The sequence below is a fragment of the Vulpes vulpes genome, chromosome 13 (genome assembly GCF_048418805.1).
Source record: "Vulpes vulpes isolate BD-2025 chromosome 13, VulVul3, whole genome shotgun sequence".
Lineage (NCBI taxonomy): Eukaryota > Metazoa > Chordata > Mammalia > Carnivora > Canidae > Vulpes > Vulpes vulpes.
In genome coordinates, this window is record NC_132792.1 from 47988258 (window position 1) to 48005545 (window position 17288).

General features: G+C 35.8%; 1 protein-coding gene across 30 annotated transcripts in view; it reads right to left on the reverse strand.

Annotated features, from left to right (window-relative positions):
- The window catches only part of RALYL (RALY RNA binding protein like), a 698808-nt gene that overhangs the window by 71329 nt on the left and 610191 nt on the right, over positions 1-17288 (reverse strand). For all 30 annotated transcript variants that reach the window (XM_072734401.1, XM_072734392.1, XM_072734397.1 and 27 more), the window contains 2 exons: positions 15435-15482; positions 4268-4431 (listed from right to left, as the gene is read on the reverse strand). In XM_072734401.1, coding sequence (XP_072590502.1) covers positions 4268-4431; positions 15435-15482 — 212 coding nt within the window. The remainder of the gene's footprint in view (positions 1-4267; positions 4432-15434; positions 15483-17288) is intronic.

A 17288-nucleotide genomic window follows, 5' to 3' on the forward strand; every position in this document is an offset into this window, starting at 1 on the left:
GTCACAGAGAGAGAGAGAGAGAGGCAGAGACACAGGCAGAGGGAGAAGCAGGCTCCATGCACCGGGAGCCCGATGTGGGATTCGATCCTGGGTCTCCAGGATCGCGCCCTGGGCCAAAGGCAGGCGCCAAACCGCTGCGCCACCCAGGGATCCCTAAAACTCTAATATTCATGTATAAAACCTGAACTTAAAAAAAATAAAAAAATAAAAAAAAAATAATAAAACCTGAACTTTTTGGTGTGGCAAGGGGTATAGAGGTAAGGTGGCTGATGTAGAGACAGGGATAAAGTAAAAGCTTTCAAAAGTTCATGTCTTGGATGAGAGAATAGCTAGTTTTTGATTGTAAGAGATTAATAGGTAAGTATAGATTTATCTGTAACTGTTTAATACGTTAATATAACCACCCATGAAATAGAGAGGCCTAGTAGCTTATCCAAATTAAGGCAGTTATGGCAGAAGAGATAGGAATTAAAAAAAATTAATTAAGCAAGCATAAGGAAAAGTAAAAAAGAGAAAACAATAAATTATATACTTGAAATAAGGATGGAAGGAATATAATCCAATATATTAGTCATTAAATGTAAAATAATCAAATTTCCCTACAAAAAACACAGAGTTTCTTATTGCTTTCAAAAAAAAAAATCCAGATATATGTTGTTTTCAGGAAATAGACAAAAATAAAGTGACACTGTGGGATACCTGAGTGGCGCAGTCGGCTGAACATCTGACTCTTGATTTCAGCTCAGTCATGATCTCAGGGTCATGACATCAAGCCCCATGTTGGGCTCTGTGTTGGGTGTGGAGCCTGCTTAAGATTCTCTCTCTTTCTCTCTCTCCCTCTAGTCCTCCCCCTTCTCTCTCTCTTTCTCCCTCCCTCCCTCATAAATAAATAAATAAATAAATAAATAAATAAATAAATAAATAAATAAAATGACAGTGTTATGGGTTGAAATATGTTCACCTAAAAGATTTGTTGAAGTACTTGTGAATGTGACCTTATTTGGAAATAAATCTCTGCAGATATATTCAAGATGAAGTCATTCAAGGTAAGCCCTAATCCAATGTAACTAGCATCCTTTTAAGAAGAGAAAAGACACAGACACAAAGACTGAGAGAAAAGCACCTAAAGACACTGGAAGCAGAGATTGAAATGGTGTTGTCTGCAAACGAAGGAGTGCCAAGGACAGCCAGCAGACCAGAAACTAAGAGAAAGGAATGGAACAGATTTGTCCTCTAGAATTTCCAGAGACAGTGCACAGTTCTGCCGACACTTTGATTTCGGACTCCTAGGCTCCAAATACCCAAGTTTTAAACCACTCAGTTCATGATAATTTATTATATCTGCCCTGGGAAACTAACACATATAAAAAGATCAAAGAGCAAATGGATATATGAAGGAAATGTGAACCAACAGAAAGGCTTATCAGTAAAGGATCAAAGTATTAGACACAGCAGAAGTCAAAGCTAAAAATAGCAAATGGGATATTATATAAATGTAAAAATTACAATTCTCCAAAAGGTTACAGTCAGTATTGAAAAGGCCACAGACTCAGGAGTTTATACTCTGGAACCAGATGCTCTAGAATCTGGCTACAGTTCCTCACTCTGTTATTGAATGGCTCTGTGACTTTAGAGATACTACTTAACTTTTCTTTGCCTCATTTTCCATATCTATAAAATGGGAATTATAATAACACTCAACTTATAGGGTAGATTTAAGGAATAAATGAATTTATATATGTAAAATATTATAAAATGAATTAATATCTATAAATGAAGACTTATATTAATGCATGATTGAAATAATAGCTGTCATAGAGTAAACACCAAGAGTGTCTGCTTTTACTCTTTCTCCTATTATTAATATAAAACACTGTATAAAAACTATTCAAGCCATGTGGGATATATAACCAAACCTCGAGAAAAGAAAAACTTTATAAAGTCACTATCATTGTAGAGGATTTTTAGGTAATCACTTTTGGAATTTGGCATAATTTTCCACAAAAGAGCAAGTTGACAGAGGACTGTGTAATACAATCAACAAGGTAAAAACACACACTCTGATCTCTATGAAAAGCAGAAAATGTATTCTGTTTTTCATTTAGAAAATCTGATTATTATGGAGCCAAAAGAAACCCTCAATAATATCCTCAAAAAAAGATTTTTTTACAGTCCCTATTCTCTCTCCATGATCCAAGAAAATTAGAAATCAAAAAATAAAAGGGCCCAAACAATGTAACCATTGTTTTGTTTTAAATAGTAAAAGATATTTACTTTCAAATAACTTCTAGAAAGTACTACTTTTCTCTGCAATAGCGTGGTATATGACAGTCACATGGCTGAGTCCTACTCAGTTGCACTTGCCCCAGAATGGCCACCGACCAGTGGTTCGTTAACAAGGGTGGTGCTATCTCCTATGGGAAGATTTAGAAATGCACAACACTATGTACAGTTGTTACAAAGACTGAGGAATGCTACTGGCATTTAGGGTTTGGGGGTGAAGAATGCTGAAGTTCTACAAAGCCCAGAATACTCTTATACAATATAGAACTTCCATGGTCAAAGTGCCAATAAGGCTCCCATTTTCAAACATTGTTTTAACTGGGACAACAGGGCAAAGACTCCACAGATGCTTAAGATATTTCCATTTGAAATGAAGTTAGTATCACCATGGTAAAAAAGTCTTCTATAAAACTAGCAGGCAATTCAGTGTTCAATTTTTCACAGGAAGAACCAAATTCAAGAACTTTCTTTGCTTTTGACAATAATCTGAGAGCATATGAGACTCTTCAGAGATTGCTGCAGAAAGTAATTTTCTTTTATTACTAAGACTCAAAAAAGGGAATTCATATTTATCCACAGAATAGATAGATAAATGGATAAATAAGTACACAGGGAACTGTAAATCAATTTAATTTGCTATTTGGCTAAGTCAAATTCTGAGCAAACCAAACTGGAGTCATTTACCAGAAGCATCAGTGCTTTTGGCAACTATGTTTTGGCACATTCTTATGTGAAATCAAAATATTGTAACAGTGTTCTTTCCTAGTATTTCTTATGGTACTAAGGTAATGTTCTATTGTAGATAGCATGTGGGGATGAAAATAAAGAGACATGGGTTCTAGTCTTGGCTAGGTGACCTTATCTGTGTTTACTCACCAATTTAAAATTGGGATAATAGTTTGCCTCGTTGGTCTTAAAAGGCTGGGATGCAGAGTAACCGTAAAGTCCCTACAATGGCCCGCCCAACTACTCTGGAACTTGCTCTCCCTCTACCTCTTTGACCTTATTTCCAGCTACATCTTCCCTCTCTTCCTCTGCTGCAGCCACACTGGCTTCCTGGTTGGTCCTTGACTATTAACCTAAGGTCTCAGCACTGACCATTCCTCTCCCAGAATGTTCTGTCCCTGAGAACTTCAGGCTCACTCTCTCACTTCCTTCCTTCCATCAAGTCTCTGTTCTAATGCTACTTTCATCAGAGAGAGGTAAGCTATATACCATCCTACGAAACTTTCTCTTTTGCTTTATTTATTCTTTGACATAGGGATGATCTACTGTGTAACATCTCATATTCTAACTTACTTGCTTATTGTCTGTCTCTTTTCTGCTACAAAATAATCTCAAAGAATGTGAGAAAATTTTCTTTTCCTAATGAATGATATTCTAATAAATTAGTTTTTCTGAATCCCTCTCTCTAAAAATTTAGTGATGTCTTTAGTTGGAAAGTTTATATCTCTACTTTAATGTGAAGTGACGTTAATATTTTATTTTTATGGCATAATATATACTTTCAGACACATAACCAAGAGTGATTTAGAGTAGTGTGGGAAGTCACATTTTTCGCATCTCTATTATGTCATTTGTCTATCCTAAGTATCCCAGTGCTCAAATAGCCAAAGTGTGCACTATTTTGCATACTATTTCCTTGAAAAGATCGCATATGCCTTCTCTTTGGAAGTGAATTTTTTTTCTTCCCTAAAAGCAACATGTTGTATTTCACAACTTAAACATGTTACAAGCCAGGTGGGCCAAGAAGCATGTTACTTGCTCTCATAAAAGTTTTGAAATTGGTCCTTTTATTAGTCATGCTTGTGTGTGTCCCACTATGAGGAAAGGTTGAGTCCCTTTCTTAACCATTTTATATTTCTCTAATACTTTGTACATAACGGAAACTCCAAAATTGTTAACTTATTGAATATAGGCATTTGCACAATGACAAGCAGCCCCTCCCTTCTTAAACAGAAATCAAGTAAGGAAGAGTACTTACACTTAGAGCCTGATGAAGATGACCCACTGACGGTAGATCTTGATCCCCCTTTCATGGAAAAGACTCCTTTTCCCCTGCGAGTCGTTGTGACAGCCACTCTGGGACGCTTCAGTGGAATCACTGCACGGGGGGGTGGGGGCACACGCCCGTGGTAATCAAATAACCTTCACAAAACACAAGTGTGGCTGAGAGTTGGTTTATGCCTACACGTTCTATCAAATGCGTGAAACAATTAGAGAATGGCCTCTTAAAAAAGGTCGATAAATGTTCTTGTTATTGTTGTTCTCACACAGGCATTTATTAGAAACAGGATTCTTTTTTTTTTTTTTAGAAACAGGATTCTAATATAGTCTATGCATTCTGGGCATTAGAATCTGACTCTCCAATATCGCCTCATCCTTAAGGTATGAAAGGACAAGGAACTTTGCCCCAACAGTACCCGGCAATTTGTTGAAATCATGCTGACCTATGTTCTCAAGTATATTTCTTTGCGCAGTTTAACAGATTTACCCTTCTTAGAATAGAAATCTTCCTCTTATATAGCAACACTTATTAGCATACTAGCTTGAAAAGAGGAAAAGGTCATGCAGAATTAAGGACAAAGCAAAGCAAATTATTGTTCCATCACAAAACAGCTCATAAGGAAAATAATTTTGAAGTAAGTCTAGATTAAAGAGAACTGTGACACACAAATCAACATGGTGCCACACCTGTCTCTAAGGACTTTTTAAGTAGCAAAAGGCTCCTCCAATGTAGAAAAAGGAAGACTGGGTTTGAATAGAATGGCACCATGCTGGTATTAGAGTACCGGTGGAAACAGGTATCTTTTTATTATTCTGACCATTTGCTAGACATGCAAATTGAACTAGTGATATTTGTATGGTAAGCTACTGAAAATTTCTTTAACCAAAAAAAAAAAAAAAAAAAAAAAAGCCTACCAATAAAAATTCTAGAAGCTTACTAAAAAGTGAAAAATGATATTCAGCACAATCAATGCATTTCCACTAAACGAGAGGCATAAAAGTATGGGAATATTTACTCTTTTATATAAATATGTAATTCATAGAATCAAAAGCTTCATATTGTTCATACTGCATACTCATACACAACAAATTTTTTGCACACTTAGCACATTTGAGAAACATAAAAGGTCAGAGAAAAAGTATGAGCATATATTTACTCACTCACTCACTCATTTATTTATTTATTTAAATAATAAATTTATTTTTTATTGGTGTTCATACTCACTCATTTAAAAAAAAAAAAACTATTTACCCGTGAACCGGTGTTATCCACTATAAAGAGAATCGTGTTATTGACTTAGAATGATCATTGATACTACTTTATTGTGACACCATTATATGGATTACATTCTCATAATTGTTTTAAAACAGTCAATAGGAATATTCTATATGAAAGTCAGAAATGAATTTCAATAATAGGAAGAAAACAGTTTCTATAATAGGCCATTTTATAAAATTACATCTTATTTATGCATAGAGATAAATCCCTTTTTAGAAAATAATATATCAAATCTAACAAAAATTGAGATAGGTGCAAAACATTCAAAACTATGATGCTATGGAGGTAAAAATGTAGTATCTAAACCACACTTCAAGCTGAACTTAGTACTGAGAATGTCTCCTACTTTAGAGAGCTAAAGTGTTCAAAAACTATTTGGAAGCATGCTGGGGAGAAACTAAGAGATGTCTGGAAAGGAAAAGAAATGAAATGAGACAGAGTTCAAGAGAGGTGCCATCCTCTGTGAATAAGCAAAGTCCATTAGAGCCGAAGAACTGCTAGCAAAGAACAGGTCATGGATGTCAACACATTATAGTTTACTTCAAAGAGTATAAGCAGGATGAAGCTGAAAAGGGTTATGAATATCATCCATACCACTAGGGGCTGGAAATCAAAAGGGTCAACTAAACCTGCCCCTCATTTCAATCACAAAACAAGGACTACATTACTTATTTATAAGTTGAATTCACACAGCACCTTAAGCTAGTGAAGCAAAATACGAAAGTACTCTTTATGAGCTATAACACCCAAAGCTACTGAGGGCAAAAAAAAAATTTGGCAATTGACTCATCTCTTCCAGCATAGATGCTGCTGCTTCAGATGAAAGGCAAGCTCTTTTGGAAGGACCATTTCCCCAGGCCATGAAAGTGCAATTTAGCTGGTTCATTAATTAAGCTAATCTATAAGTAGCGTTAAGAAAATTTTGAAAGCACAACTAAAATATATAGCGAACTAAGAATGTCATAATGAAAATGCAGGCCAAGTAAAGCCACCATATTTGCCACTACTTCAGCCACTATGTAATTCAAGAATGTTTTACAGGAGAGTGAAATGTTTATCACTATTTCTATTGCTTCCCCCAGCCAAGGATTATAAAGCCTCCAGTGTTGGCCAGGCCTAATATTATGTTGAGAAAACAGAGCTGCATTCGTTCATTATATTTGTGACATACTTTTAGTCTGCGACATACATTTTAGTCACACACTCAGTATGTGTCGTGTCCTTTGCTGTCAATTCCTATAGAGCATAGCCCTTGTTCTCTGGATATTTTGGTGAGTTGCTTTAAAGGGCAATAAGTCTTCCTCATTAAGGAATCAGGTAAGGTTTTACAAATTCTTTTTGCCACTCTGATGGGAAGATATGCAGTATCAGAATTATATTTTAAAAAGGGATGTGTCATTTACAACCCCCCCCCCCAAAAAAAAAACAACTAAATAAGGATATGGGCACTTAACATGACAGTGTTATTCTGGATTTTACACAATTTCATGGAGTCGAGGCGTTGGTTCAATTTTCATTGGCTACACTCGAGTTTACCAGAAATAAAAGGAAGGAAGACTGGGTATTGTTCTAATGCACAAAACCTTAACCAGGCAAGGATGGGAAGCAGAGGCAGATTTTCTGGAATTCAAGACAGGATGTAGGGGTTCTTCTAAATGCAGAGGGAAGCAGGTGAGAGGTAACCCATGAAGGGAGATAGAACCATTGGACTTCTCATCAGAATTCTGTTTACAGAAAATCTAAGAAATTTTACCTTTATAAGGTGTTAGATCAGCAAATATTGTTGAGACATAGGAAACAGTCTAGTTAGCATTGTAGACTGACAACAAAGATTGCAATGCAACAGAATTAAAAGGAATCCAAATCTCAAAGGTTGGTTAAAAGCTTAAAGTTTCTTCTTTCTTCTTAAGTTTTTGGTTTCTTCCACTCTTAGAACTATATTCCTTCTCCTTTTCTTTAATGGTTTGCCTTTTCTTCAGCAGTTCTTCATTTTCCCTAATATGCATAGAATACTGTTTTCCCCCTAATTTTTATTGGTCAAATAAATAATGATTTATAATGAAGCCAAACACACATTTTTTCCTTCCTCAAGGTCTATTTTAAAATAACCCTAAGAGACCCACTCTCAAGCAGTAAATAAAGTAAATGCCACCAGATTTTACTAAAAACAACCCAATAAAGAAATCTGAGGAAATAATTTTCCTTATTTAATAAACATCTCCACTTTTCAAGTGTTCGTTTCTTGTTTGGAATTCTGTTTGCTTTAATGATAGCTGAGATACGTAATTTTATTACCTAGCAAAAGGTAAAATCTCGTAAATAATATTTATGTACCTGATAAAAATAGACGTACGTTGTCTTTAGGAGAACATGGATATTTGCTATTAAAAATTAGCTGTGTTTTGGACAAAGCAATATAATGGCATATTGGCATATAAAATGAATATACTTTGGAATTATTGTTTTTATTAAAAGCTTATTAGTATTAAGCTTAATAATAAAGCAACATTTTTGAAAAAATACACGAAAAAACATAACTCTCTATCTCATATTCTAAAACAACTATTATATGGAGCACCTGGGTGGCTCAGTTGGTTAAGCATCTGACTCTTGATTTTGGCTCAGATCATGATCTCAGGGTTGTGAGATGGAGCCCTCTGTCAAGTTCTGCCCTGGGCGTGGAGCCTGCTTGAGATTCTTTCTCTCCCTCTCCCTCTCTCTCCCTCTCAATAAATAAATAAACAACTACTATCATTTTCTAATCTTTTTTCCCCACAAGTATCCATTTTTTTCACATAGTTGAGAACATAATATATGCATAGTTCTGTATGTGGGCTATTCTCCTAGGTTTATATTAAAAACATTTCTCTAGCCTGCAAAATGGTCATCCTAATGTTTATTTTAATTGCTGTGGTGCATTTTCTCAAACAGATATATCATATTCTAATAATCATTACCTGATTGACTTTGACTTAATGCCTATTTTTCTTTCTTTCTTTCTTTCTTTCTTTTTTTTTTTTTTAAAGATTTCATTTATTTATTCATAAGAGACACACACACACACAGAGAGGCAGAGACACAGGCAGAGGGAGAAGCAGGCTCCATGCAAGGAGCCCGACAAGGGACTCGATCCCGGGACTCCAGGATCACGCTCTGGCCCGAAGGCAGGTGCTAAACCACTGAGCCACCCAGGGATCCCCTAATGCCTATTTTTCACTGTTAGCTACTGTGGTTTAAAAATTAAAAAAAATTTTAATGTAATATTTGCATAATATTTTGTTAATGAACACTAAATTTTAATTTTAGATAAATTATTTAGATAGATTTCAAGAATTGGTAATTACCTGTTTTTTCTTTTTCTAAATTTCCCTCATGAAAAGAGTTCTTCATTTTTCTTACTGTGAATCAAAGGCTATAGTCACCATGTGCTTAATGCTAACAAAAACATGTGGTCTGGACTAGGGGTCAAAAAAACAAGGCTGCCTATAGCTCAAAACAGAACAAGTTCAGAGCCATGTCCTCACTGGGGCTTTGTAGCAAGTGTGAATATCAGTAACCAGAGAATCAGAGATCTTCCTCTGTGTCTTGATTCAACCTCGAACCCTTCTCTTCTGCATGTTTAACTTCCTACAGATGTATAGTCTATAAAATCAAATTAAGGTGTCGATTCATTTTTTAAAAAGATTTTATCTATTTGAAAGAGTGAGAGAAAGTGGGCACAGGCAGGGGGAAGGGTGGAGGGAGAGGGAGAGGGAGACGCAGACTCCCTGGGGAGCAGGGATCCCAACTTAAACCTGGATCCCAGGCCCCTGGGATCATGACCTGAGCTGAAGGCAATGCTTAACAGACTGAGCCCCCCAGGCGCCCCAATACCTATTCCTTTTTAAGAAGGGATATATTTGAAATCCACATGAACAATTCTTACAGCCTACTCACTATATTTATTTTGTACCCTGCTTGAATTACTCAAAATTCATAAAATCTGTCTATAACTTCCACCTTGATTTCAAGTAAGCATTTGGTTTCAACTGAATTAGAACATTTCAAAGGCACACTTAACTGCAGAGCAGTAAATGAATAATTTCTATTGTTTTGTGTTATTAAAATTTTCCAAGATTTTCAGTGAAGTCTTCCTAGATCTTGTGCAGGTATTTCTTGAATATGCTTTTAAAGGCAAGCCAACTGAAATCTTGAATGATCTTTTCTGCAGTTTTTTGACCTTAATATAATCTTCACCCTTTGCACAACTCTGCTATCTGTTTTATTTTGTATACAGCTCTGGGTAATGAAAAAGTTAACACATTCAAATAGCATTTTTAAGGTTTTAAATAAGTAAAATGATTGTCCTATTCATTGCTTATAATTCTATAACGTGGATGAAGTGACTTGCCCAAGTTTAACCAGTCAGCACATATGCAATTAGGCCTGAAACTCATGTTTTCTGACTCTAAATCATAGGCCCTTTGTCAAGTGTACCATAATGTCATTTCTAAATGTTTTAAGTGGAATACTATTTTATTAGATGGTAATTTAAACTTGCATAATGAAACATTCATTGCCTCTTGCTAATATGTTTTTCCAATATTCATGAATATATGCCGTCCTCTATAATCAATGAAACAACTGCAACTTATTGGGGAATTTTTTTCATTAACTGCAACTCTAGTAGCTTCTCTTCTGTTAAGTTACACAAGGTCCAGGGACAGCCTGGGTGGCTCAGCAATTTAGCGCTGCCTTCAGCCCAGGGCCTGATCCTGGAGACCTGGGATGGAGTCCCATGTCAGGCTCCCTGCATGGAACCTGCTTCTCCCTCTGCCTGTGTCTCTGCCTCTCTCTCTCTATGTGTGTGTCTCTCATGAATAAATAAATAAAATCTTTAAAAAAATTACACAAGGTCCAAATTGTGCCAGAGTTGAACAATGCCCATTTCACATCATTTAATATGGATGTATGTTTTCTATATGGTGAAGCACTTCTAGCATTTCTTTTTTTTCTATTAACAGAAGTTTACTTATACTGGGGGTTATGTGCTTTTCCTGATACTGCTGAAAAAAAGACTGGATTAACACTGCTAATATCTCATAAATTGAAAACATTCCCTGGGGGGATTCAATATACTTTTAGGTATATATCCTTTCACTTCACTTGGAAGAGTATAAATATTGATGCTTAGTTTTAATAACATGTAATGTCCTTCATTTAGAGTCAGACTTGACCTTTTAGAAGAAAATGCCATTTAATGCTATAAATTATTGAGCAGTGCTTTGTGTAATACGAAAAAAGTTTAGAATAACACTCAGGTCTATTATTTAGTGATACTCTTCCTGATCCCTGAAACCACGAACAGACACTAACTCAGTCCTTAGAAAGTTATTGCTGGGCCAATGTATCAAAACAATGACAGTATGATGGCCCTTGGTGTAAAGTCCTTTTGTAAGCTGCAACTATCTAAGGGCTGAAAATCCCCAATCACATTAGAATCCCCAAACCTGGCAGAAACCAGATAACCATAGGATCTGGATGTATGGCAGTGACCAAGCTATTATCTCTCAGCTTCAAACCCACCTTTAGCCACAGCTGGGGTTGGGACTCCGCCAACCGCATTTCTTTGGGGGTCAGCTGGCTCCTTGCTGGGCTTAGCCAACAAAGGACCTAGAGGGAGACTGCAAGACTGGAGCAGGAAGACAAGACATGGTCCTTCCTCTTTGGCTGCCTATTCTAGTCGGCATCACTCCAGCCTCAGTTCTTCACCCCGGCAGCAGTGATGCATCCTGGGAGCAGCAGCTGAGTCCAGTATGAGTCATTTTGCAAGACCTGCACAAGAGTGTCTTCACATTCCCTCAAAGAAGTCTAGTTCCAGTCCTCTGGGTTCTCCCTCTGGGCTCAGAAAAGGCAGCAGCAGCTGAGCAGAACCTCCTAGTCCCAGTTTCTGCTCTATAATTTCCTTTATCTAGATGAAGTTTTGGTAATCCCAACCTCTTCCTCTGTTTCCTAGAGTTGGTACCTGCTTCCTGTAGTTGCTAAGTCCATTATGCCATAAGTGTTGTGTTTTTGCTTTTTCAGTCCCTTAATACCTAGTTGGAAAGTATTTTCGTACAATTATTCCTGTTAAATATAACTAAATGATTTCTGTTTTCCGAACCAAAACCAAAGCAGGTTGGGGTTAAAGGAAATAGCTGAGGATTCTTTCTTTGCAAGAAGTGTGTTGAAGATCCCCAACCACATTAGAATCCCCAAATCTGGCAGAAACCTGATAACCACAAGATACAGATGTATGGCAGTGACTAAGCTGTTCTGCTCTGGGAGCAGAAGGGAAAACAAGATAAACAGAATAATCCAGAGGTGTCACAATAGGCTATTTTGGAACAACTGACCAACCAGTTGATTTCTCAGTCATAGGGACAATGCTACGTGACTGTCAGTATAAGAAATGCATTCACCATCATGGTTAATGGTTACTGTTAGCTGTTACTAGCTAACATTGTGCAGTAAAAATATACCAGGCATAATGCAGATAGTTATTCATGTTACTTCATTTAATCCTCAGAACAATCTTATGAGGCAGGAATTAATTTCTTGCTCACTTCATGGATGAGACAACCTGTTTTGTGGTATTAAATAACTCGCTTAAGTTTGCACCACCAGTAAAAAGAGAAAAAATATTAACCGCAAATTCAAGCAGAGTGTAATTTATGAGAAATTACTGTGGATAAAACTGTTAGCACTTTGTAAGCTATTTATAACGTCCAGCCTCTCCATTCTGTTCTCCCTTTGCGACAATCTATTTTCATAGGGAACTCCTGACTCTATCCACTAGTGGCGGATGCTTATATCTTTCTTAGCCAAGTGCAAAAAATGGAAAATAAACTAACAAGGACACAGTCTGTTCAGACAGTCTGTTAACAATACAGCCATACTGATCTTTTGTACCTTAATAAGCCAAACAGATTTTTATATAAGACAAATCAATGATTTGGGGGATTGTTCAGAGTTAGCTTTTTTGTGTAGTGGAGAATCATCTGAAAGCTTCAAGCTCTATAACTCTTTGGCTGATTAAGGCTCTTGCTTTTTGGTAGATAGGATAGATCTCTTTAACTATCTATCTATCTATCTATCTATCTATCTATCTACCTACCTACCTACCTACCTACCTACCTACCTATCTACCTATTTATCTATCTATCTAATGATGTTACTGGGCTATAATTTAGATAGAAACTCCATTTCACATAGAAATTCTATAAATGTAGAAGGAAATCACAAGATAGAAAACACTTAAGAGAAGACAATGCTCAGTTTCATACTGACAGACTAAAAGACAATCTGTATTAATTTAAAACTTTATTCATAGCAATTAGGACAGTGTTCTGCATCCTGAAAAAAAAAGTTGTATTAGAAAATGTTTTTTAGAATTGTCAAAAACTAAAAGTTTCAAATAGTATGCACTCTATTTAAATGTTATCTTTTCTTAATAGTAAATGGGCTTATTTTATGCTGCCAGGTAATTTTTTAGGATAAGATACTATAAACTAATATTTATAAAAAAATACTGTATTTTGTAGCAATTATAAAAATGATTTGAGAAAACTGTCCTTTGAAATTTATATTTGGTCATAAAGGCATAACTAGTGGGAAAACTTTCTTAACTGAGTAGTTGAACATAGTGGTTATGAAGGTATGTTCTGGTCTGATACCCTTTTACGCAAGGCTTTCTCCTTTTATTTAACTCCATGGACTAATATTGCTCCCCCTCTGTTTTGCATATTCACACAGTTGGTTACTGAATCTATATGAATAGTTAATAATTGTAGTCTTGTCATGAATTTACTGTATGACCTTGGGAAGACCAAAGTCTCTCTGAATCTAAGGAGATGAATTAAGGACACAAATGCAGTATCTACTATGTTTGAGACTTAATGATATTGCCTGAGGATACGACAATACACAAAACTGAGCATCCTTCCTGTCTTCATGGAGGAAGAGAGGCAGACAGGAATCAAATCCTGTCATCACAAAGCAATACAGCAGTACAAAAGCAGAACTGCTGTGAAGGAACAGTACTGGGTGCTGAGAGAGGGGAACAGAGGAGCCTAATTTAGTTCGAGAGTGGTGTTCATGCTGAGATCTGAGGGATGAAGTCAAGTTAACTAGATAGCAGAAGGAGGAATGGGGAGAAGGAGAAGCAGAGAAGACGGTGCTGAGGGAGGAGGGTACATGGTGTTCTTGTGGAACTGAAAAAGGAGCTGCATGGCTGGACTGAAAAGAAGGCCGTTCCAAGGGAATATGAAGTTTCTTCCTTATTCAACACGCCCATTATGAGCTATTTTTCTGAGTTTGCATTTCTATACCTTGCAATTTTTTTTGTTTGACCAGAACTTGCAACTAAAAAGCTTAAAAGATATGTACCCTCATTGTTGTGTGTGTGGTCTAATGACCTATGTACAGTGTGGGCCCTTGATTGCATATCTCAGAATTTCAGTCACCAATCTTTAGTTAAATAGCACATCTCCCCACAGCACAAATCAAATTTCAGTTACCACCGTCTATTCATAAAATGATTTCATAAAGTGCAAACTTTGCTGCTGGTTTTGCAGTCCACAAATCACTGTGCAAATAAGAGAGGTGCATCATGGTCAGCGATCAGTCACATCACTTCATTCAAAGGGTGTCTGGTTGCCATGCATCTATTATTCAGGGCACACACACAGACAGCAACTGTGTGGCGTCTTGTCTCCTTCGTGCCAGTGACAAACCCACGTGGCACTTGACAATAATGGATAATCCAAAGAGGAAATGGGTCAACAAAGATGAGAGTACAGCAAAAAATAGAAGAGGGATCACACTGGAAGTAAAATAAGATGAAATGGATGGAATTGTAGGAGAAATGGCTGACTGAGAATTGTTGACTCTCTTCTATTAGAGAGACACTAGGTATGGAGCCCGAGGTACATCATGAAAGCAAGTATATTGACATGAATGAAGAATACAGTTGTGAGGTGATAAAAAGGGATGACGATGCCCCAGAAGAAGTGACATGGGCAAAAGAACCCTACTCTGAGGAACTCTCAGAGATAAGTCACAACACTGATAAGCTGCTAAAGTTGGTTCGGCCTTAGAAAGGAAGGTGACAACTGACCAAGGCACAAGAAGGATGCTGGTTCTGTAGTGTAAGTTGTACAAGAAAGGAAGCTCTGCTCAAGCTACTTTCAGATAGGTCTTTTTACAAAGAACCAAAACACACTAATTCTCAATATTTCTACTGTTTTAACTTATAGTGTACTTAAAACTATTTTACTGTATTTCTCTATTATTTATAACCAAGAGTAAGAGAGTTTTTAATATTTTTACGAACATTTTTTTAGAGGGGATGGAAACTTCTATTTTTTCCACTAGTTATTAACATCACTTCGTATGGTTTCCTTTATGATCCAAGACTACTATGCAAAGCAAGAACTGTCCGTAGTTTTACAAATCTAACCAATATAGCATTGCACTGTGTCATATTGAAAGCAGATGCATTTTAGAAGATTGGAGTCATTTTCCAAGTTTACAAAACTCTCAGTCTTTAATCCTAAGTCAACAACAGACCTGCAAAAACAATATTGGTTAATTAAATTTTTGGCATATTATTTAACTATTCCATAACCGAATTTTTGCCTTAAGAACCTCTGAAGACCTAAAAGTCCAAGATGTCTGTGCTTCAGTAAGCACAATGAAAATAAGAAAATCTGTCTATATTATACTTTTTGGGACTTAGTAAAGAATTTTCTTTAAGTATCAATCAAGAACACCTAGGAATGAAATATACAAAACAGTTAAAAGATAATTTAAATAAAAGGGAAACAAGAATAAAAAATTTACATACCGATTGTAGAAATCTTCTCTGTAGTAATCATAGTCAAAGACATAACCACTAAGGAGGGAAACAAAAAAATTAGTTGACATTTGTTCAACCACTCTAATTTTGATATTGTTATGAGGTTATAACAAGAAACTTATGCTTTTAAATATTTATTTTTCAATGTAATTATATATCTAAAAAGTTTTACAAAGTAATGTCTGATTGGATATAGTGCCACATCAAGCTGTTCTATGCCTGATACGCAAGGACTGAAAAAGGTTTGTATGGTTTGGAATGAAAGATGAAAGCAGATAGCAAAATAAAAATTTTTAATACGTATAATTAAATATGAATGAAGGCCATTTTTTCCAAATGAGGTATTATATAGTTATGCTTTTTTCCTAAGGTATGTACAGTAAGTATGAACAATGAACAAAAGGTTTGGAAAGGAAAGGTTTAATGACCCATTCACGATAAGAATGCTAAATAGAAATGTGGAAAAAAAATAGAAATGTGGTTTCCTTAGAAATTCAGCATTTTTTTATTCTAAAAAATATGATTTAATACACAGAGGAAAAAATCCACTTTGTCTGAGTCTTACCATCAATTATTTAATATTTTAGGGCACTTAAATAGCAATTAATAAGTACATTTCAGTGTTAAACTTCTTTAAGGAATATACAATAAAAACTGCTCCCATCTACTTAGATAATTGTTGGAATTTACAAAGCCCTCTATATGCATTATTTCCTTTAGTTTTAGTACTCAAAACAACTCTGTAGGATACTGTAATTAGAAGAAACTAAGGTGCAAAGGCCCTAAGTGACTTGCTCAATTTTTTATCACTAGTAAGTGACAGAGCTGAGACTGGAGAACAAGCATTCTGAATCCATGTCTGGGGCATTTTTCCATGGCACTGTGCAACCCTCCCCAGCCTGCAAGAAATTTAAACTCATGATGAATGAAGTGTCTATACTACATGGGAATTATTATTTTAAAAGTTTATTCATTAATTTTTATTGGTATGAAACATACATAACAAGGCTTACTATTCTAACCATTTTTAAAATTTTTATTATTTTATTATTTTTATTTTTTATTTTTAATTTTTTTTCCATTCTAACCATTTTAAGTATACAACTCAGTGGCATTAAGTATATTCAAAATGTTGTTTAAAGATCACCAATATGTTTCCAGCATTTTTCATTATCCCAAATAGAAATTCCATACCCATTAAACAGTAGCTCCCCATCCCCCATTTCCCCCTAGCCCCTGGTACTCTCCATCCTCCTTTCTGAATTCGCCTCTTTGAGATACCTCATATAAGTGGAATCATACAATACTTGTCCTTCATAGCCTGGCTAATTTCAGCTAGCATAACATTTTCAAGGTTTATCTAGATTGTATCACACATGAGAATTTCATTCCTTTTTATGATGTAAAAATATAATGTGTATGCACACATTGCTTTTTGTTTATTCCTCTGTTGATAGACATCTGAGTCGTTCCCACCTTCTGGCTGCTGTGAATAGTGGGAGTATGAACATTGGTGTGCAAGTATTTGTTAGAGTCCCTGCTCTCCTCCTTTTGGGGGATGCTGGATCATAAAGTAATTTTATGTTTAACTTTTTGAGGAACCACCATGGGACAGGCATGTAATTTTATATTTCCCAATTGATCAATTTAACAGTCCTTTAGTTTGCAACTATTCTTACGTCAGGAGAAATGAAAGAACATATTATTTAATCTTAACAACAACCTATAAGATGTAGAGCATTATCCCAATTTTATAGGACAATGAGATCTAAAGATTTTAAATATCCTACATAACACAAGTTAAGTGTTCTAGTACAGCATAGTCATTCAGGGGCTCATGTA